Source organism: Scomber scombrus, chromosome 12 (genome assembly GCF_963691925.1).
Source record: "Scomber scombrus chromosome 12, fScoSco1.1, whole genome shotgun sequence".
NCBI classification, from domain to species: domain Eukaryota; kingdom Metazoa; phylum Chordata; class Actinopteri; order Scombriformes; family Scombridae; genus Scomber; species Scomber scombrus.
The window spans coordinates 12,940,680-12,963,870 of NC_084981.1; the positions used below are offsets into that span (position 1 = coordinate 12,940,680).

A 23,191-nucleotide genomic window follows, 5' to 3' on the forward strand; every position below is an offset into this window, starting at 1 on the left:
CCTGCCCACAGTCTAAGAAAGTGCCAGCTTTGTCAAAAAGCAGTCATGCACTACCAAATATTAAACATCAAGGTTCTCCTGCTGACAACAGCCCGGCTGTGCACGGTTATCCACTCGCCTTATTATATTGAATAAATCCTCTCTATGTCAACCATCATGCCTGGATTTTAAACCCTAATTTAATTCCAGCCCTGTGCAGCTCTGGTGGAGGAAGCCTGTTTGTGCTCTGATGTTACAGGAGGGAAGCAGTGATGAACTGCAGTCTGAATGTGTCAAAGTTTTGAAGCAGAGAAGTCCATAGAGAAAATGTGCAAAAACAGATTTTAAACACAGCAGGGGACATCAAATTAGATTAAAACTAATCATTAAGGCTTTATTTGATCAATCATTCAAGTTACTACTTCCTTGCTTTGGCCTCCTGCAAAACATTTGTATTCACATAATTAAGGGCCACTCTTCTGGGCCTCTAATTGGATCTGAAGTTAGTAATCTTGTAAAGATGCGTAATCAGAGTGGAGACAAAAAAGAGCACAAAACTACTTCCTGAAGAGGCAAGATTAGAGGAGCCCGTGTTGCCAATGCAACAGATACTCAGCAGAACAAAAAGGTTCTTGACTTTCAGACAGCCGCCGTTTTTCCACAGCAGACAGAAGTTTGAGAGGAGAGGAAATATCTCCTGACCACGTATACTGTGAATAAATTGCATTGTACACATGGAGGCAATATTCCAAAGCAGTATAATACAACTGTGAAAATTGTTTATTTTCATCCACCCTCCTGCCACCATTTATCCACACTCCTGCCAGCAAATACAATGACATTGTTTCTGAGACAGCTGGGAAATGTTCTAGTCATTAGCCCCCAAAACCACATCCCTGCCAAAACACTGTGCACCGAGACTGAGTAAAAGCTGTGCGAGTTCAGACTGGAGGGAAAACAAAAACTACTTTTAACAGGGGTTAAGTACTCAAAATGAATCATGCAGAATCACATATTAACAAGTGTAACAAGAATTTTATTAGGTAGAAAACTCTGATGGTCTGATGTTGACGTTGGAATAATGTCTCATCAAGGTTAACTCAGTCTGTCTATGTTGAGAATAAATCAACAAATCATTGAGAGATTACTGAGAGGACTTATCATGCCAGTCTTAAGATTCAACTCAGATATGGATGATTCCCCAGCATGAGCCTCCATAGAAAAAACAAACATTTATTTCTACATGTATAAAAGTTAAGAAAAAAGAAAAGAAAAAGGAAAATCAGGCATCTTGAAAGAAAGAGTCTATTTGTTCATCGGTCATGTCTGCCAAATCCTGGGAGGGATTTGCTGCTGCCTCGTGAGTTGTGTTGGATCCTTTGGCAGCAGAGTTTTCCTGCGACCTCTTTGGAGTGTCCATCTCTCGCTTTATGTCCTTACCTCCGCTTAAAATTCTCTGGCTCTCTACAAAGTACTGGTTGGGGTGACTGAGTGAGAAATTGGAGTCTTCAATCTGGTATCAAAAAAACAAGAAAAGAGAAGGAGAAAATATACACAACATATTACACTGATTCAAAGTTGTCATGTTTCATAAGACGATCTTTTAACAGCTGCTTTATTGGGGTCGATGTGGAATGCTAATTTACTCATTTATTAACAATAATGAGGACAGCAGGCTCACACGGCCACATTAGTGAGCTAAGTCACCAGCAAACTATCCCGTCAGAAGACAGCGGAAAGATGAAATGCCCCGTCAGGAAAATAAAATGTCATTATCACTCACGATGAGTAAAAACGAACAGTAACAATCAATTAATGGGTGAAATTCGAGTGACCTTTCTCATGTTTTTTTTAAAGCAATAATTATGTAATTGTGATGGATGCTTTTACAGCCTCTAATATTACTATAAGAGATGTGTACACAACAGTGTCATAGTCAAGTGTCAAATTAAGCTAAGAAGATATTATATTTTTCTATTACACCTGTACATGTTTTTAAGTAATTTATACATTTAAATAGGAAATAATATTTGGATTTTACTACTTCATTAAAAAAAGATATCTGATATAAGCTCTGTTCACTCCCTTATTTCTATTTCAATAAAGTGAATTTAATGCTTATTATGCATTGTCCCGCAAAGCAAATGAATTAATTTTACACAAGACTGCAGAACAGAATATCTTTGTTTTTTTCTTCATCAATTGTTTGGACGAACTAAATAAATGTTCAAATAATGGCTGTAAGTGAGATACATGACCGAAGCATTTTTCATTCCATGTTAACTAGTGAGCCAAGAAGCCCAGTGTTACCCCAGCATGTTCTCTCTAGATGAGTTCAGAGCAGATGTTCAACTAGTAACATGGATCCTATCAGAGCATACTGAACCATGAGACTCAGCTGTGACAACACATGCAATCAGGGTAGCATTGTGTGTTTTTGTTATATTGCTTTAATATTGTGAAGAAGAATGAACAATTGATGCAATAGTGTAAACTGAATATTCTTCATGTTATATGAATTCTTTATGTGCAGTCACAGTCTTTGAAGTATCAAGAATATGAACTCTATCTCTAGCAATATTTCTTCTATATTAAAGCGGTTAGATGTGTGAATGTGATGAAGCAAAGAAAAAAACTAAACAAGGGCATGTATTTAACTGATTACTGTTCATGTGTGCGAATGCCAAACTCAGCTGAGAGACATGGACTCATAGTGAAAATACGTTGAGAGTTTAAGATGTGGGTTTTTTTTTTCATTCACTGCTTTTCTTTAAAACGAGGACCTTGAGTGTGACTGAAAGGGATGATGACTCAAGCATCCACACTGAAACAGATTAAATTAAATAAGTATCAACGGGGCCAAAAAAAGATCCAAATGCGACAATAACCCCATAAAAATAAAACGTGGCTCTGACAGCCAACTAGTGATGGATGTGGTGACAGTTCTGGGTCTCTCCTGAGCTTATATGCCTGAGATGTGAGGACAAATTATTGACTCTATATAAATATGGACATCAGGACTAAAAAAGAAGAAAAAACATCTGGATCGCTCCCTAGTGGTTGGCTGCAGTATAGGTCATATATCCCACCCCCTGTTTGCAGATGGGCCATGAACCAAACTAATAAAACTTTTTTTTTTTTTAAGTAAACAAAGTCAAATAATTGTTTTTGTTTTCTGTTTCTGTCATTTTAGGTCATTCTTATCACACTGATGTTTGTCCAAGTGCAAATTTTTCTGCTAATTTTCGGAAAATTAGTTATTACATAGTTATTATACAATATAAAAAGGGGGTATGACATGATGATTGACAGCTGTGTTCAAACCTCCGTCAGACGGTGGGACAACACAGGGGGCATGTTCTTTGAAACGTCGTCCCACTGCCCAACTCTTCTGCACAGATTCTGGCTCCAAAATATGCCACACAAGCAAGATGGCAGCTCATGGAGAGGAGATATTTTGGCTTCACTATGTCACAGCGGCAGTAAGTGAAGATGTGTTGTGCATACTTATCAATGGGAAAAACCCCTTCCCCTGGTAGACCCAGTTACCTCCAGGATGAAATGAAATCTGCACTTACATTGTGTGTCAGCTCAAAGTACTTCTGGCACGCCAGCTGATAGTGCATCCCTTTAACCAGCTCCAGTATCTGCAAGGAAGAAATTCCATAATTATGGGTTAGAAAGATAGTTATAATACTTAACAAAACAAATGTCCCATTTTTTCTTCATACTGTTTAAGTGTTATTATTTAGACACTGACACAATACTTTTACAGAAGATATTGTCAACATTTTGTAGTGTTGCAACCCTCTATTCAAAATTGTTTGTTGGGCAGCAGCTTAAATGAAAATTCCCCATAAATCAAAACAGCAGCAGCGAACACATCCTTCAAAAAATGTTTGCAAATGTAAAGAAAACAGATCATCTTATTTGGACCAATTTAAATATTGTGTACAAGTCCATAGTCAGCTCTTAGTTGAAAAAGAATATCTTTTCTGGTTTTCTAAAGTTGAAAAATGCAGCGTGTGAGCAGATATTTTAAAGCCCGGGCTTTGGCTGGGTCACACAAGGGCTCTATTCTTGTGCTAAAACCTATGTAGTGTTAGCGTGACAGCATACTCTGAGTAACTGACCTGCTGAAAAATAAATTCAAGGTCTTACTGCATTCACTAAGAGAGAGACTCTTCCGAGGACTCTGCCTGCATTTGGCTCCCTCATTACTCTTTACATTCCTGAAGGCTGCCTCCAGCATGATACAGCCTGCCAGCATGCTCAACACCGGGGCTGGTGTTAGATCAGTGCTGTGTGGTGCTGTTTTTATTACAGTTTTATTCAGTGGAATATAATGGGGGAAAAAAGACTTGTGCTAACTACTATTCATTTTATTTTCCTTTGTTTTTCGCAAGTGCAGAAATCACACTGATGTAACATTAGTACTTCACTTTCTATTTGTGAGCTTTACTCATGCTTTACGCATGCTTCCAAAGAGCATAGGAAAATATCTGGAAGCTGATCATATCATTACTGACTCTACTACTGTAGTGTATCTTTTAGAAAAAAAAAATATTGAGTGAAAATGTTTAGTTTAGCATGTGAGACAGAAGCAAATCAATAGAATTTGAATATCTCTGTTTCTAAATCAGTGAGTTATATTCATTGACTGTATATAAATATGGACGTTAGAACAGCTCCCCAAAAGTGAAGCCAAAACATCTTGATTGCCCCCTGGTGGCTGGTTGTAGTATAGGTCGTAAAGCCTGTCCCCTCCATATTAGCGGTTTGGACTTTCCCAAAGATGTTTCTCTCATTTTAGGCAGTTATCACGCTTATGTATGGTCAGGTGCTCATTTGTCTGATAAGTTTGTTTTTAATTAGTGACATTTAAAAATGCTGCCAATCATGACATGATTGACAGCTGTGACAGCCTCAAACCTCCATCAGGGCGGGGTGGCTTAGGGGCGTGTTCCCAGGCCTGCGTCCCATCGCCCAACTGTACAGTACAGTACAATGGTCATATTAGATCACTTTAGTCATGCCAACAGTGTTGCTCTATGGATGGCAATAATGATCTGTCAGTCTGGATAGATTACTGTGAAATGTTGTACAGACATTCACGGTCCCCACTGACTGATGATCCCCTGACATTTCCTGTAGAGGCATTTTTGTTTGTAGCACATTATTTCTGTATTATTGCATGTATTTCGATGAAATTCAGTACCTCCAGAGAGTGAATCTTTTTTTTTTTTTTATCTCATTTTTCATCTCTCTTCAAAGTTCTCACGTAGTTCTCTCCTCCTTCTGAGTGTGAGAATGCCACATTGTAAGCATGTGAATATGTAGCTTAAAGCACCATGATGAATAAGTAAAGTCTCACAGAGCTGCTACCATGGCAGCAAACTCTTAGTCTTTTCAGGCTGTATTTTGTACGACAAGACTATTGTCAGGACTGTGCTGCATGTATATCATAAGAATTCAGTCATAGGTTAGTGTGTGCCCTCTGCTCTGCTATACTATACCAACTTTCAACGTTTCTGCTGCCAGTCTCTTGAGGCTGTGTATACTACAACTGTTTTTGATGTCATGTTTCATGAGAACAGGAGAGATACATATAATGGAGAAAACGTCACCAGTAAGAAGCAGGAAGTGGTGACTTGAGGACTATGAGACCATTGTGGACAGCACCCACCTGACTGATTCCACTGGGAGACACCTTGTAGACCTGAAGCTTCTGCTTCAGCAGCTCTGGGTCACTGTGACGGAACGGACATCCTGCAAACATGAGATAAATATTAAGTGTGATAAAAATACATTCAATGTCTAGAAAATAAGAGTATGACTTGTTGCAGTGATAGAAAGACTTTCGGTATTTTGCTAATGAAAACTTCCATTTAGACATGTCACTGTTTCAGGGCCAAGTACTTCATCTAAAAAGCCTGATAATGACCACTGAATGTCTTATAACTTGTAATAGCTTCGTCTAACAGCAGTCAACTCACCATGATGGTCGCCTTGGCTGGGTGCATTGGACAAAATCACCTTTATGCAACTGTAGGGGGTGTAATCTGTTCGCTTGCCTTCTTTGCCAAACATGTGGCGGATGCTGTAGGCATATGCTTTGTCAAACTACAGAGAGAGAGAACAAGAACAGAGAAGAAGTGAGAGGAAAGCATTAGTGAGGATGAAGGTGTAAGAGGGACAAGGTTGGGGTGAAAAGAGACATTGTCATACATCATGTCAATTTTGACAGGCTGTTTTCCTCAATGAAATATAGAGATATTAGAGAGAACCTGCTGTAGAGGTGTCTCCACACTCCAGATAGCTGAATTATGGATACCGTAACATGACCATCTTTAACTCTCATTGCTTTTGCTCTTTGTCCTCAAGAGTTATTTGATATAACCCAAGGAGTAGTATGTTTTTTATTTGTTTATAAAGAAAACATACATTAATTTATTCATGAAACTTGCAGTGAGAAAAACTAAATGTGGGAAATTGCAATGAAACATAGTGGTGCTCATCGTGATAAAGGCGTGTGTCCGCATAAAAATGTAAAATTTAATATTCATTGGTCATTGGAAACACTGAATTCCAAACTCTTGTTAAAATGTGCATGAGCATGTATAAGACACTTATTACTATGGGCTTGTATAGTGGTAGATTAATCAAAAATACACTCAACAGTAAATTAACAGAGAACTTCCAAGTCAAAATGCTGAACTATACCTTGTTACGGATTTTTACTCGTGAGTTTTTGCTTGTTTTCCCTCATGTGATAGTAAACTGAGTATTTTTGGGTTCTGGACTGTCATCACAATGACATTTATGGACTCAATAATTAATCAAAAATGGGGTTTGAATTCATCAAACAATGAGAATCCCTGATTTACACATGTGGGAAAATCTCCCAAAATACCAAATGAAAGGTATGAATAAGGGTCAGACTTCTGCAAGCCCACTTCACATGCCTATAGCGTCCTTTTTGATGGGGGTCACTCTACACAGTCTCCACAGTGAACTCTTTTTATATGTACAGTACTTTGGTGCAACCTTTAAAAATGAATTACGGGTTCCCTGCCTCTGAAAATCAAACAATAAAATACACACAGTGTGCTTCAACAGTGGCAGAATACATTCAGCATGACTGCACCCATCATAACACATTAATGTTGCAATAAAACCCTTGAACTTGCTAATTTGACAAGCTGCAGTAGCAATTTCAAAAAACATAAAATCTCCTTTAAGTACAATAAATTAAATATGAATTATGAAGAGCTTCTGAGGATTCAAGAGGCCATTTCCAGATTTAAGAACCCCCCTACTCTATTTAAACGGACTCTGGAGTCCACTGGCACTAAAGTGTGTTTTATATGTATTATGTGAAATAATTAGAACATTAAAAAGATCCTGTGATCTAAAAAAAAAAAAAAAAAAAAAAACGATAGATAATTTGAAACGATATGACATTACACATTGGTTCTGATATGCAGCATCTTCACATGAGCAACAGATTTTAAACTGGCTCTTTCTTATATGCTGACACGAGCCACACTCTTCTAGTGCACATCTTGGCTCATGGGGCTACATCACTGTAACACCCCCCAACACAAACACAAACACACGTCACACACACACACACACTCGAGGACACATTCACAAAAACCTGCAGCAGTGAGACAGAGAAATAGGACACAATCAAAGGGATTAAGTACATATGTGTGTGTGTAAACTTGGCATGGCTTCTTAAACTGAGTCCACAGTGACTGATGTGCCTGTAGCTCCAATCCCTCTTAAATGTAATACCATTAAAATACTTTCCTTTTTAATCTGCACTACAGGCCTTTTCACACTTTGAAACAATAAAAAGGTGAGGGACAGTAACACTGCAAGCGCACACAAGTTAAGAAGCTTGATGTTGCGGAAAGAAGAAACTGACCGCTTTTTTTTTTTTAAAAAGGTCATTTTTACACAACGCACAAGGAAGGTTTTAAAGTAAAAAGGTAATGGAGACTAGAATTGCAAAGTCCCAACAACACAGAAATAAGGCTAAATGCTGACCTGCTTAGACGTTTGACACTCTGTGAAAGAGCCAAAAATGAATACCACATCCTAATAATTGAATTCACATTTTAGGTCTGTAAATTGTAATTGCTGTTACACAATTACAAAACAAAGTATTTGCTTTTAATTTCGCTAGCCCAATTCTGTAGGCAAAAAGCCCACATTGTTTTTTTCATAAATCTAAAGCAGGAGAATAACTAGTACACTCAGGTTGTGCAATTTAAGATGTTTTTAAGATCAGAATATCATGATATCCAAAGCTGAGGGACCATGTATGTGTTGTAAAAGTGGCACTACTTAAAAGGGTAAACAATGCAAATCCTAAAAAATGGGACATATTACTTTTATGTAGTTTATGTTATTAAATAATATGTACATTATTTTCCAATTAATGTCTAGAAAACAGTAGAGAATGCCAGTTTTAATCATGTAGAGTTCCTGGTGATGTTTTCAAAATCAAAAGATATTCAGTTTATTCTCATGTTTGACACAGAAAAGCCTTAAATAGTATCGTCTGAGAAGCTAGAAACCGCAAATTGTCAGCACTTTTGCTTAAGATATGAATAAAACTACTGTTTGATTATAAAAATGTGCTGTTTATCAACTAATCATTACAGCTACATAATGAATTCCTACACTCTAAATGAAAGAATGACCCATATTGTATTTACAAGAAACAAGGGGGAGGAAAAAAGTCGCTGAGGAAATAATCATCCCTCTTTGATCTCTACAAGAGGCAGAGCCAAAACATAACTAAGATTCTGGGTTCTTTGTCTAGGGGTGATATAAAAGGGTCCAGGGGCTCATTTTGAAAATACCAGGGTTATATACATGGTGTACTTTTGTAACCAAACTTTAACAGTGGTTACTATGAAGTGTCAACGACTCTTTTCCACAGTTGGAAAAAAGAGCCCAGAGGAAACCATACCTAAGATGTGGTGTCAGTTAGTGGAAATTAATTAACATGAAGTTAACATCTGTAAAACAAGCAGTTCAAACGCAGTCCTACCCCAAGGCGATACAACGCAGCAAAATGTGGTACAAATAGACACTTCTCCAAATGAATAGGCTAACTTCCTTGGCAAGAAAAATGGATAGATCAAGTTGATTTCATCAATTTTCTCTCTCCCTCTAGTCTAATATTACATTGCCTCTTCCTCCAGGCCTCCCTTTCGGCATCGCTGGCTCCCATCTTTTTCTCTGTGCCTGTCGCATACTAATGAGCAGGCTTTGTGGAGCCTGCCACAAAGTGCAGTCCCTGACACAACACATACATCACTGTGAGAGCTGCGATGTGGTCAGCACCATTCTCTTGCCTGTGCTGTGGAACAAGAGCTGGGCTTTGTGTGCGGAGCCCATCACACTTTCTGTGGGATCTCGTACACGGGAACTGTGCCAACTCAGAAATGGGGCACCAAAGAGTGCTGTAACATGAACGCAGTGTAGGATATAGTTACCATGAGGCTCTCATTGAGGGCCAGTAACAGACACCAGAGCAGGAGAGACTGAAGGTAGAAAAAGATGTTGTGTTTTTGTAACAACACAAAAGAACTTTGAACTCATCTGAAAATAAAATGTTTAAGTGTAGGTGCTCATACTGAATTAAATCTTTAGGGAGTGAGAAAAAACCACAAGTCAAAAATAGCTGTCCTGACTTTCTTAAATATGGTGCTGCAGTGCAAAAGAGAGCTACACAAATTACTGATATTTCTGTTCACTGTTAATCTATGATGAGTTATGCAACCCTGTTTGTATTGTTTATACCACCAGTATTGGATTAATACAAGTGTTGTTTGCAATTAATAATAATGAAACAACAGTATGCTACTGTTTATGATCCCTAATTGTTTTTAAATAGTGGACGTTTGTAACTCTGTAAATTGAATTGGATTAAAACTGAGGAGTTTAAATTCTATTTTGTTTACAAATTAGACTTGCTACATTTCTTGATATCAAAAAATGGTAATACTTAACTCCTGAATTTGTTGCTATTCACACCATGATCACTGAGGATTTTGGGCAGAGCTTAGGTTTTTGTCCTTATCATCCAGATTGTAGACATTTCAGATGTCTCTCACTAAGTAAACATTTGTGCACTTTTATTTTCCCTTTTTCTTTCTACAAAGTTGTTATTATGTCACCTGTAAAGAGATGGGAATAACCTCACAAGTGCTGTAGTATCTAAACTTCAAAAAGCCAACAACATAAAGAATTATCTGTGTACCTTTGTGGATCAGAGTCTGGCCGGAATATACTTTATTTTCCTTTAATGTGTCTCCTCATTACTAATAAAACTATGGCACTGGAGGGAAACTGAGGCTCTAGATATTCCCACAAAATGTTCGGACACATTATCTGGATGTCTGGCTGATGTAAAAGTGTCACAAGACTGGAAAGAGTTTGAGCAACCTGGAGTGACATGGCAGGGATGCCAGCCATGTGATCAACTATTACAAATCATTACTCAAAGACAACACGGCTTGGGGCTCGAGGCCCCTCCACATGCACCACTGTGCCAGATTGCGGCACTGGGTGTCTATTCAACTCAACACAATTAAATGATTTCCTGGCACTCATCTTGCATGCTGGTAAATACCCCGTATTCTGATGAGCACTCAAAAATGTACTTGAGTGTGAGATTAAGCTGTGTATGGGTGTTTATCAGCGTGGGTCTGAGAAAGTACTCTTGAAGCTTTTAGTTTACAAATATAAGTCATACATTTATTACAATCCGGTCAAAAGAGCTCAGCTGGCTGAGGAGACCATTCTTATCATGGTGCCATGGTGAAATCAGATCATGCTGATTGACATGCTTTTAAAAATTCAATAATTAGATGGCTGTAGCTCAGGTGAATGAATGACACATCAAACACAAGGAATTTCAAATAAGAGGAATATTTTGAATAAAGTTCAAAGAACCACCCCTGCTGTGGAGTTGAGATGGGAGAAATGTAAAACTGTAACCTCATTATGAAATACAAACTAATGTTTTATACTTTAGATGCTTTTAAGACAACTGATACATTTTAGTTTCAGTCCAGACTGCTCCATTTGAGATGTGACTGGAGCTGCAATGGTTAGTCAATGGATCAATTGGTCGATTGACAGAAAATGAAATCGACAACTTTTCCCCTGATTGAATCATCCTTTTAGTAATTTTTTTAAGCAAAAATGCCAAATATTCAGGGGTGTCAGCTTCTTATAATGTGTGAGTTTGAATTTTTTCTCTGTTATACGTGATTTAAAAAAAAAAAGGATATCATTAGATTTTAAACTGTTTATTTGGCAAAACAAGATACCTGAAGAGGTTGTTTTGACCTTTAAGAAATTATAACATTTTTCTCTACTTTATAGATAAACTGATGAATCAAACAACGATTGGTAGATTAATTGATGATGGAAATAATGGCAGCCCTGTGCCATCCATATTGTACTTTGTCTTATAAATCTTTAAGACTAAATTTGTTGTGTTGTTTTTGTATTCAGGGATCCACTGTCATAGTTTGGCAGAGAAATGCACATGCAAACTATTTTCAGTTAAAGTTAAAATCCATAAATAGTAGATGGAATTTATGATTTAATGTAATTCTTAGCTTTCACCACAATAGACCGTAAAATCTCATTTTCATGTTTCATGAACTTAGGTGTTTATCTTATACAAGGCTTAGTATCTCAACATTGAGTCCCAGAGTAGCTGCACTGAGAATGGCTCAAAATAATCGTATTTAAAATTACAGAGCAGTCTGTGTCTGAATTGGCTATATCTCATTTCCAGAGGCAGAGGCCAGCAACTGCATAGCAGGAAGTTAAAAGAGCCTTTAGAGTATATATTTTTCTGCAGCTATAAAATAACTACAACTATCTACATGAGTAAACAAAACCTCATGCTGTAGATATTCTCGACTGAAATCTCTGGCTCGGTTATAATAACTTTTAAATGAAAGTATGGCTACCATATAAAAACATCTAAAAAGGTCATCATGTCATGTTCACATGAAGTGTCGTCCCTCTCTTGCAAAGGCACTTGTGTCTTTACGGTGTCTTCTATTACACCCACAACCGCTTTAGTCTTCATTAGTCTCATCACAGCACTGTGAGCAAATAATGATACCAGTAAACTTTATTTTAATCAATACAGCTTTGATGGGGTTGCTTCATCACCAATAAAACAGTACCAAACAGAGTGTTGAACAGCTCTCTGGAGAGGAACTGTGTTCCAACTGTTGAAAATACAGTTTTTTTTAAAAACATGTTAATTGCATTTAGTCCTATCACAGGACAATGAGACCATCTCAGTTTATATATAGGATTGAATTCAGTAAAGTGCATATATTAACATTTTTTATTATGTAAATTAATTTGGTTAATGGACAGTTGTCACGTTTTTTTTTGCAACTCAAAAAAGTACAAATATTACAGTATTGATGTTGCTGACATTACCTTGTCTGCATCCACTTTGCCCTTTACGAACTCTGACCTCCAGAACTGCATGGCCTGCTCCAGAGAGAGGCCGATACCCTTTAGGAAGAGGCCGTACTGCATGCGGCCACCATGGCGGAGATGGTGGTTCTCTCTCAGGGACTGGTGGAGCTGCCTCATACATAGTGGGAAGGACTTCCCTGAAAGCTGGAAGCAGACAAAAATTAATGACTAATATAGAGATATGGAGTGTTTTGGCTTAACCATTACCCTGGTACTGATACATTATCAGTCTGTGAGCCTGTAAATGTCTTATTTTGTATACGTTAATCTTCCTGTTCTTGTGTTTTATCCCATTTTTCTTTCTTCTTTGGGTCACATGTCCATCATAATGTGAAATGACTGATCAACACTAATCTGGCATTTAACATATTTTATATTCATTCCTAGCTCTGGGCCACCAGAATTACTATACAAATTTAATTACTCACCTTTAACCTACCTTCCTGAGCAAAATACAGTAGCACCTTGTATTTGACATTTCAAAAGCAGATTCAATGAAACTTACTGAATCAATTTGCTCCAAGGAGATTTTTCCAACGTTCTTCTGGATGCTATAATCTTGTCCAACATAGGCATGACTTAGAAAGAAAATACGAAAAATATCAGCAAAGTGATGAATAAGACTGCATTCTTCTGCAATATTAATCATGTCAGGAGCAATCAGGGCTCCCGTGAAAACGGATCATGTTTTCTGAGACGTGTTTCATCAATGTAATCAAATCAAATTGATAGACAACATGATGAAATTAAAGATCACACAGTTAAAATAATGAAATTTGACAGTAGTTTAAAAAGTATACATGATACATCCCCTGTAGCCAAACAAACTTAAAACCACTGAGCTGCTATCAGTAGATGTTTAAGTCTGATGACTTTGGCAACTCCAAGTCCTGCGTGGCAGCGCTTTACATCACATTGTGTTCCCCCTACCATAGAGATTAGCTTCCTGCCCACTAATCTCAAACAACCTGCCCACTAATCCCCATCAACAATCAGGCAACATGACTTCTTCCACCCTTAGATTAATGTTCTTCCTTTTATCTAACTGATAACACCCTCACTGTGTTCTGATCTGCTCTACTTTGCTATTGAAGCTGCAATGAAGTCGGCTGCTAATTCACATTCAAAGTCTTTAATTGGTGATTGAGTGGAAGGTTTTAATTTTATTGCACCTACAGGAGGTGAAGCCTTTGATACAGAGTTTAGAGGCTGTGCAATTGTTCGATAAGACATATCTATATTTTAGGTACTTTTTGGTCGGTGGAATCATTTTAAATTCTGCAAGGGAGGAATACAGTATGAGGAACAATGTACATGCCACGCACAGGCCTGAAATTCATACACCATTGCTATTTCATTTAACTTCCATTTAATCAGTAATTCAAAGTCATAATAAATGTGTCAAGTGATTCAGAGGTCTACAACCAGGCTACACTTGCATAGACCTAATCACTTAAGGATTGAGTAACTTTAACAACAATGAGAGTGATTTTGCAAACTTAGCTAGGCTCTACATGCAGGTGTAAAACATCTGGACCTGTCTGCATGGACAGATTGAGCTGACTCAGACCAGCCAGAAGTCCCCGACCTTTCTCAGTGTCAAAGATCAATCCTGCGAAATCTCTCAACATTGTCTCAACGACATCCTGGCAATGTGGCAGCTAAAGTTATTAATCCTGCTGCTTACCTGAGGTGGTTAAGGAGAGGCTGGAGCCGTTCATCAGAATGCACTGCTGGTAGCGAGCGAGCCGTCAGCTGCAGAAGAGATGGGCATCACATGAGTAATGGTAAATAGTGCAGGGCAAAGGATTACAACAGCCGAACACACTGCAGGATCAGTGCAATGATTAAGTGCTACTCAGAGCAATAATTAAAATACAAGGCCATGGCTTCGTAGCTTAAGCAGGAAGTATAAAACTGCAGAGTTACTTTAAAGCACATAAAACTAGAGGGAGTTCACTTAAGACTCAAAAGTTAACCCAATTTATCAGAAACATGCAAAGCTTGACAAAACGGGTAAATACACAGGGAAATGGAAGCTGTGCCTCCTGATAATGTTTCCAAGTAGTAGCATATAAAGATTAAAAAGAGGATCTAAAACTGAACCTTGAGGAACACCACAATTCATTTTATAGACGTGTATATGAACATTCATCAATGTTTGCAAAAGGTTATATAATGCTAAGATAAGATTTAATCCAGTTATGGCGTGACTACCCCTGTAAACCCCTGATTGCCACAGAGACCTCCCATATCTCTTACACTTTTTCTATTGTGCACAATAGAAACGTTCTGCCTTGAAATTCCCTCAGCTGTAAGTCTGTTGATCTTGCTCCAGTTTTTGATTAGAGGGTTATTGAATTTAAAATCATCATACAGTGCTTCATTCATACATTATTACATCATCCTGAAACAGCTGTAACATATGAAACAACTAGAGCTATTAATCAATTAGTTGTTCGGCAGAAAAGTAATCAGCAATCTCTGTATACTGATAATCGAATAATTGTTTCAGTAAGAATTTTGCTGGTTGCAGCTTCTCAAATGTGAGGATTTGATGCTTTTCTATGTCATAAATAATGGCAAAGTGAATAGCTTCGGATTTGAGACAGTTGATCAGACAAAACAACATTTTAAGATGCCATCATGAGCTCTACAAAATTATAACGGGTATTTTTCATCAGGTGATTTCTCTCAACAATGTTTACACCCAAAGTGTGTCCCTCAACAGTGCTACAGGACTGAATTTTAGACAAACTTTCAGAAAGATTTACTAACACTAGTCTACTTACTGTTTTAAAAGCATGATTCAAATCACCAACACAGAGAGTCTAAACCATTTGCCTTACACGTATACAAAAAGTTTAATTGCAGTATTTCTGTCAGTTAAAATGAACATCCAACCAATAACTGAATTCATATGGAGAAGCAGCTTTCAATTTCATGCCTTTTTAATGACGCTTTTTTTCTGTCTCCCTGCTGTCCCCCGGCGGAGGAGAATAAACATTATAGTAACACAGACACAATGGCATAGTTACAAGAAAAATGGTTTTGGAGCATTATTCCATTCCAACAGTTAGTGGCCCGGATAATTACCAGGAAATGGAGGAATGGCTGAACTGGACCAAGCTATTCCTTATTTGTTTTTGCTTTTCTTTTCCAAATTGGAAAAGATGGCCTGCCTGTCCAGTGGTGGAGGACACGTGTTCACGTTACACCAAATCAATACATGTTGTCCACTATGACAATAAGTTTCTGCAATATAAACAACATACATTCATGATTAGACAGCTACTACTCAGCTACTAGACTGGTTTTCCAACGACTCCTATGGGGACTCTTCACTTAACTTAACTTAACTCTCTTACATTCTGAGACAAGTAAGGAACATCAAAACTCTGCATAATATTGGTATTTATATGTATTTCAGTTTGCAAGTCGTGAGTTTTAAATAAGTCCTTCAGATCACTGGCTAAGCACAGTTCACTGTTTGTCCTGAACACATGCATTATGTGGAAGTGCACTTGATTGAAAATGACTACTCCGTTAAGTACAAGGGAGGAGAATGTAACCCAGCCACTACACAAACCCTTGTTCAAACTGCCAATGCAATTTCTAAGCAGAGAGTCATGAAGAGTGAGCTCCAAAGAGACTCAAAACAGCTGGGTTGAAAAGGCACTGTGTCAGGTGATTTTTAGATGAAAAGGAAGACACTTGGCATATGTGTACACCGGTATGAGTACATGGACAGATCAAAGATTGTGACAACAAATACCAGAGTGAAATACAGTAATAGTCGGTGGTAGCTATTCCATATGGGAGCAGAGTTTCTTGTTGTATTGGAACCAAGGCAGGCTGCAATGCCACATATATGCGGATAAATCTACAGTATCTGACCTTTGATTGGCCCATTTTGTGCTCAATTGCATGAACTTGGTAAGAATACTTCTGTACACATGTGTGAAGGATCATAGACATTTACTCTACACCAATGTGAAGTAGGTAAAGTACTCTCACATAGTCTGTGGCTACGAAGAACATTTTCAAAACTGGAAATTACAAGATGCAAGGTGCTCTTAAGAAAACAAAAAACAAAACACACTAGCCACTGAATTAAGCACATTCATGACCAACGCACATGTAATGTAATCTGACACATTTTCCTTCTAAATGACAGGCTCACCGCTATGTAACCGAACCTTGGTTGTCTCTTCATATGTATTATAAAGACTGCCTCTGGTTTCCCAAAAAATTGTGTTCAATGTACCTCAGGGCATACAACAGTGCACAAGTAGGCCTATTCCAATACTGCGCCTTCACAGACCCCCTACCACAGCTTTAAAAAAAACATCACGCCCTCAGGGATAATAAGCACTTTCATACTAGCTGTCCTCAGTCTTCCCTACAGACATTTTATGTCATATGTGCATTCTTGTTTCCCTCATTTGAACCATGCAACTCTCCACTATCCCTCAAGGCAATAGTGGGAACAATCACAGCTGCAGTTTACTAATTTGTTACATGGAACCAGGGGTTGTGTACATGTCAAATGCAGTATATTAACATAAGCCACATGCACAGGGAGTGGACACAATAACAAAAACACATGTATTATAAAATGCAAAGTGAAGCTGCGTGTCAGAAAAGTGTTATTTATTCATCTCATAGTTGTTGGTGTTAAATTGCATTATAATGTAAGTTGCTTCCATTATTGATTAAAATTCTTGTACATTCACATATACTATATACGTAGTGGTAAACCTGTGCTATCTGATTAAGTGTGTCGTGATCTGTAGCAGAAAACGTGTGAATGTTGTCACGTTTCTCTCAAACACAAGATCTCAAGTGCATCACAACCATTTTTCATCCTTTCTCTAACAATGAGGAAGTACAAAACACTTACCGCGAGTGCTTTAGACAGTCTTGTACGGAAATCATTGAGAACAATCGTGACAATGTCCTGGTGTGGTATGTACACGTAGCCTGCTTTGAGGTAAACTTTCCTTGTTCGCACTAGGTCCAGGGCGTCTTGAAAAGGAACCTTTAAAACAAAAAACAAGAATGTAAGAAAAAGGTTTTTTGAATAATTAATGCATTTTAAAAAGATGTATGCTAATATTCCACTTGCATGCATGGTGAATGTCAGGATCATTAAGGCCAGCCCTTTGTAGTTTTGGCTGCTTCATATTTTAAGGTGATCCAAGGATTTACATCTTATTTAGTGATGTTTAATATAACAAGTGTGATGATTTACATTCTCTTGATGAAAAGATTGTCAGAAACATTGCTGAAATGTACATGTTTCCTGAATGGGTCAAATGTAGACTTAAATCCATTATTACATTATGACAGTGATCTATCAATCAGCCAATTTTTTTCCCCATGCACACAGTTTTAAAAGAGATTCTTCATATACATGTGGTCACCAGAAAAGAATAAAATGCAGCATAGCTAACTGATAAAATGGATGTTTAGCTCACTAACTACTCCTCTATGTCAATGCATCCCCAAGGAGGATGAGTAGAAGTTCTTCCTTTCTGAGAGCATGAATTCTCCAATAAGTTGATTCAAACAGCCTCAGGGATGAATATTTGCTAATTTATTTCACATCATAAGATGCTCTGTCTCTATCTGACAAAACATTGGCCCGAAGGTAGGGGAGCTGAATTAAAAATAGAACTGAGCAGACAAATCTGTGGTTTACTTCGATGTAATCAATGTTTTATTGTCAAAAAGAGACTTGACTGGCAGGTTAGAATGAGAAAATATAGAAACTGTGTTTTATAAAGGCATAAGCCCTTAACGAGAGATAGAGAGAGAGAGAGAGAGAGAGAGAGAGAGAGAGAGAGAGAGAGAGAGAGAGAGAGAGAGAGAGAGAGAGAGAGAGAGAGAGGGAGGGAGGGAGAGGGTGTGAGAGAGAGAGAGAGAGAGACAGAGAGGGTGTGGGTGTGAGAGATACAGATGAGTAACTCACTTTGTAGAAGTCCTGACCCTCCACAGTGATTCCACTGACTGCGTAACTGGAGTTAACAAGTTTATCCTTCAGAATCACCTTCTCCTCGGCACTAACCTGAAAAGTTATTGATGAGGATGAGAGAATGATGAGAAAGGCACAACTGTGTCAGTGATAATTCAATGAGGGTTTTGGTCCATGGAAGATAAAGACATCAAAAGAATGTATCGTTTTGATCCTTACTTGACATATTGCGTTCTGATGGATTATTAAACAGTATTTCCATTTTTACTCTAAGTATTCATATCCATTCACTGAAAACATGCAGCTGCGCTTTCCTCATGTAGGTCTAAGAACACACAAGTAAAACACAAACCAAATATACATACAGTTCCATCTAGATAGTCTACAGTGTACTCTAAAAATGAAAATGTATTTAAAAAAAACCCTCTAATATATTATTTGTTCAACTAAGTCTTTTATTAAAAAATACCTAACATTGTAGGCAATAATATCTTTGAACATTTAAACCTATAATAGTCCTTGGAGGGAACGCCCATTTCCTGGACCCTGTTACTGTGATCAAACAGCACCATCTACTGAGCATGTCAGCTTGTGCAACTTCTTGTCTCACACAATGCACAATTGGGTTAGAAATGGAATGCACAGTATGATTAAAAGCACAGAGTAGAGGTACCCATTTTGAATACAAATTTTTAATATTTTTTCACTTGCATACAGATACAGTATCTAGACTTACTTTCAACATCTAAACAAATTGGCTGTTCATGTTTACAAGTTAGTATACAATTCCTTAGCCCACTGTTAAGATTAGTCACAAATATGGACAGTAGTGAAAAGGTAGAAATGTATGATGTAAAAAAAAGTTATAAAAATAATAATAATAATTTATATAAGTTATAATAAGAGTTATTTTCACTGAAAAAGCATCGTTTTTGGACTGGAAAGTGAGTGAAGTTGGAAAAAATGCACCAAATTAAAATGAAGTGTAGTAAAAGATCTAGAGACATAAATCCTTACTGTATCATACTGCAGACTATTTTTGTGCAGAAATTCCAATTTTTGCGTTGGATGTAGGTGATTGAAGCGGTAGCGGAACAAATCAACTTCCTGTTGTATGAACCATCTCCTTAGATCCTCCCTTTTGACGCCCCATGAGAAATAAACATTTTATTTAGTTGCATTTGAAACACACCCACTAATTACAACACATTAAATGTTACTTAAGCATGACACACTTTACTTACGTCTGGCAGTAAGCAAGTCTGAGAATGAAGTGGGAGATATGGTCCTTTCTTCGTTTCTCGTATTCAGTTGGTCCAGTCTGAATTTTTCTGTCATCCTTAATGAGTAATAAGTATTTTTAAATTACATTAGTTTACATTTTTAACAGCTTCATCTCAGATATTGTTATCTTGAAACATGTGTAATTTGTTTATATTCTGTCTAGTAACAGTGTCAACAGGGCTTGGGATATCATGTCAGTCTGCACTAGACTATCAATGTGGCTAACCTGCCATATGAAAAAAGAACAGTGAACAGTTACAAAAGGAGGGACCATACTGGGATAAACTTAAATGCAGAAGAAAGGATGACATTGTGCAACATGAATGTTCAGGAAAGGAAGTGTTTCTTTAATCAACTTCAACTCCACGTTTTCTCTTTAATGCTTAATTCTCAAGAATACACTAAAATCTATGGATGGATTCTTGATTGTTTTACCAGGTCTGACGTATAAGCCACGAGTGAGACAATTTGTGTTTTTAAGGGTTTTTTTTAGAAGTATGTTCAGTGACTTTCTCCCTACAGGAGAAATACATTTGTATGCTTTATAAGTTGTAAACATTAACTGTTATACATGATACACATGTAGAGGTTGGAGGTACTGACCCTTTTTACAAAGATGCTCACTATGAATTTTGTGTCAGCAAGACCTAATATACATGCTTAAAGAATAATAAACTGTACACAGCAAATAAAGATGTAGGTTTACACTATGATGCATGACTTAAGTGGTGGCCATCTGTTAAAATGCCTCTCATTTATCCAGCTGAACCATCACACAAAATATTCTTGTTTGTCTGTATAAACTCAAGCCAGAATACTTAAAACTGCAAATCAATCCACAATCCCTACATCCTGCATAATGTGGCTTTATATAACATCTTGCTAAGCCCTGTATGCTCTTAAAGCTGGTAAACCTGGTAACCAGTCTGTGTGAAATCATTGTATGACAAAGCTTAAATGTTGGTATTTAGCTACATGCTAACTCGTAACTGAAAAAGCAGCATAACACTTTTGATGCTGTGCAATACTCACAGCCTCTGGCCTGTAGGGAAAGTTGAGGTTTTTAATCTCACTCTGCAGTTTTTGTGAGTACTGCTCTGACTGTTTCACATAGCTCACTCCCAAATTCTCAATGGTCTTCAACACTGCAGTGACATTAAAAGAAAAATAAGAAATCAGGATTGACCATGGTGAATTTCACAACAGGAGAGAAAACTATGCAAATTAATTTTTTTCAAAAGAATTAGCTTGGAATGAGACCAAGGTCTTACACTTCAGTCTCTCCACAGCAAATGTCTCAAATTCGGTGAGAGAGATGTTTTCAAGAGGAGGCTGCCCGTAAAACTGCAGAGGGTGTCCATAGAGCTCTGTCTGAATGTCGGTATTAAGCTTCTTTCTTCTGCTTCCGAACTGCATGGTGCCTGATAATTAAAGCAAGATTTATATTAAAAGTACATTCAGATAACAGGCCAGTATTCACTGCGCTCGCCATCTCGCACAGTTAGGTGCAAACAAGTACTTGTGCATTGAAACAAACCAAGGTACTAAACCCCTTTCCCCACACACACTGTTGACATTAGGACAATAAAACACTGGGCCAGATGTAAGAACATGTTCGTTTTTGTTTTTTTTAATCTGTTGTACTTTTTTTGTGAGGTGAGGCCGCTTATATTTATATTGTAAACTTTCATTATATCATAGTTTCAATTGTCAATTTAAATGACTGATATATCTACCTAAATTGTTAAATAGCCTACAACTTTATACTAAATAGCCTAATACTATTGCAAACAGAGTAATGTCATCATGATTATGGATTCAGAAGTGCAATTTAATGAACGGGACATAATCCATTACTTAGGGTGTGAACTACAGGGAGGGGTCTCTAAAAATACTGACAATATAATATACGTTCAACCTGCGAATAGACATTATTAATTTCTCTGTCTGAAGACCAGAGGCAGTGGCGTCTTTAGTTCTACCACAAATGTTATGTTAGTGACAACCGCTGATGTTGCACCTGCTGCCAGACTGCTGTCAGCACAGACCTGCTATCACCCGGGAAGACCACGCTGGAGATAGGGGTAACAATCAACAGCTCGACCTCTCTGTCTTATTTGTGCCGATTACCTAAAATAGGCTACATCACTCAGCAAATCATAGCTACCGTATCGTGCTTGGCTGTATTGTTTGGTTTTGTTACCCGTGGAGGTGTTATGTATTCTTCATTGATTATCATATCTTGCTTATCTATACGATGTCAAGATTGCCAGTTTACTTGCAATAACAGGGTATAAAAAGCAGCCTTCAATCCACAGGGCTCCTAAAGCTATTGTTTTCTATACAATTGTCATTTACTCGTAATCCAGACGTGCGTGTAATGTCTTGTGTCTTTACATTTGATAAAAGGGGTGAATTATTGATAAAAGGGGTGAATTATTCCTATAGAGATTTTAGCATGGCACCAGTTTGGCTCATTTCGTCTAAAAAGCAAGCTAAACCTCCGAAGGACACATCATTCAGCCTGTAAGTGAGACAGTTTGGTTTTGCTAAGTATAACATAAGCTTTGCCATAGCTCTATAACGTAAGTCAACAATACGTGACACAAACATTGAATAACAACCCGTCTTAGTTAGCTGTTACCTTAGCTGCACACTTCGCTTGATAACAAGCTCAGCGGAAAGTTATCGCAAGAACTAAAATGTGTAACCAAGAACACAACGAAACAATATTTATTATATTTACATTACCGATTAGACGATGAAGTAGCTTCTTGTCAACTGAATCCCGCCAAACAAAGTGGGCTGTTCAACAAACGCGGGTAAATGATGACGATTCCGGAAGGGCAACTGATTGTGTATCCGCCGTGTCTACATGGTAACCCTAGATTTAGTAACTCTCGCGTGATTTTTACGCGTTGTTCCTTCATTATGCGGGTTGTTTATCGTTGTATAAAATAATTGTGGGGGTTTTTTTGCAACGTGAAATTGATGTGGTTCAGGTTTTGATAGGCTTAGACACACACAAAAAACACTTGGTTAGGGTCTTTGACAGGTCATGGTTTGGGTTAAAATTATCACTCTCGCGAGATCCTTCGCAAATCTAGGGTTACCATATAGACACGACCAGTTGGTTGTCATACATTTGTGGGCAGTCGTTTTGTTGTTCGGCACGATCCGCTGTGTCTTGCCAGGACAGCCACGACCTCTGCAGGGATAAGAAGATACCTTACACTTTTGCATTAAAATACCAAAATACGCACTATAGGGTTGTTGGTTTTTGTATTCTTCTTTTTTTCGCCGTCGACCCGGTCGGATGCAACAACAATGTGCAGGGTTATCTGTGAAACCAAATCCAACGCACCCAGAACTGTGAAAAGCAGACGTTCCTTTTAGAGAAGATAGGCGCTA

At 37.8% G+C, this 23,191-nt stretch overlaps 1 protein-coding gene across 1 annotated transcript; it reads right to left on the reverse strand.

Annotated features, from left to right (window-relative positions):
• Positions 1 to 845: 845 nt before the first annotated feature.
• Positions 846 to 22,575, reverse strand: prim2 (DNA primase subunit 2). The gene is made up of 14 exons (XM_062430923.1): positions 22,532 to 22,575; positions 21,052 to 21,201; positions 20,813 to 20,925; positions 19,741 to 19,835; positions 19,514 to 19,634; positions 18,494 to 18,589; positions 17,423 to 17,560; positions 14,207 to 14,274; positions 13,025 to 13,097; positions 12,478 to 12,663; positions 5,976 to 6,102; positions 5,666 to 5,748; positions 3,558 to 3,626; positions 846 to 1,492 (listed from the first exon to the last, which is right to left on the reverse strand). Exons 2-14 carry the CDS (start codon positions 21,194 to 21,196, stop codon positions 1,262 to 1,264), a joined length of 1,545 nt encoding a protein of 514 aa, XP_062286907.1. The 5' UTR covers positions 21,197 to 21,201; positions 22,532 to 22,575; the 3' UTR covers positions 846 to 1,261.
• Positions 22,576 to 23,191: the final 616 nt, after the last annotated feature.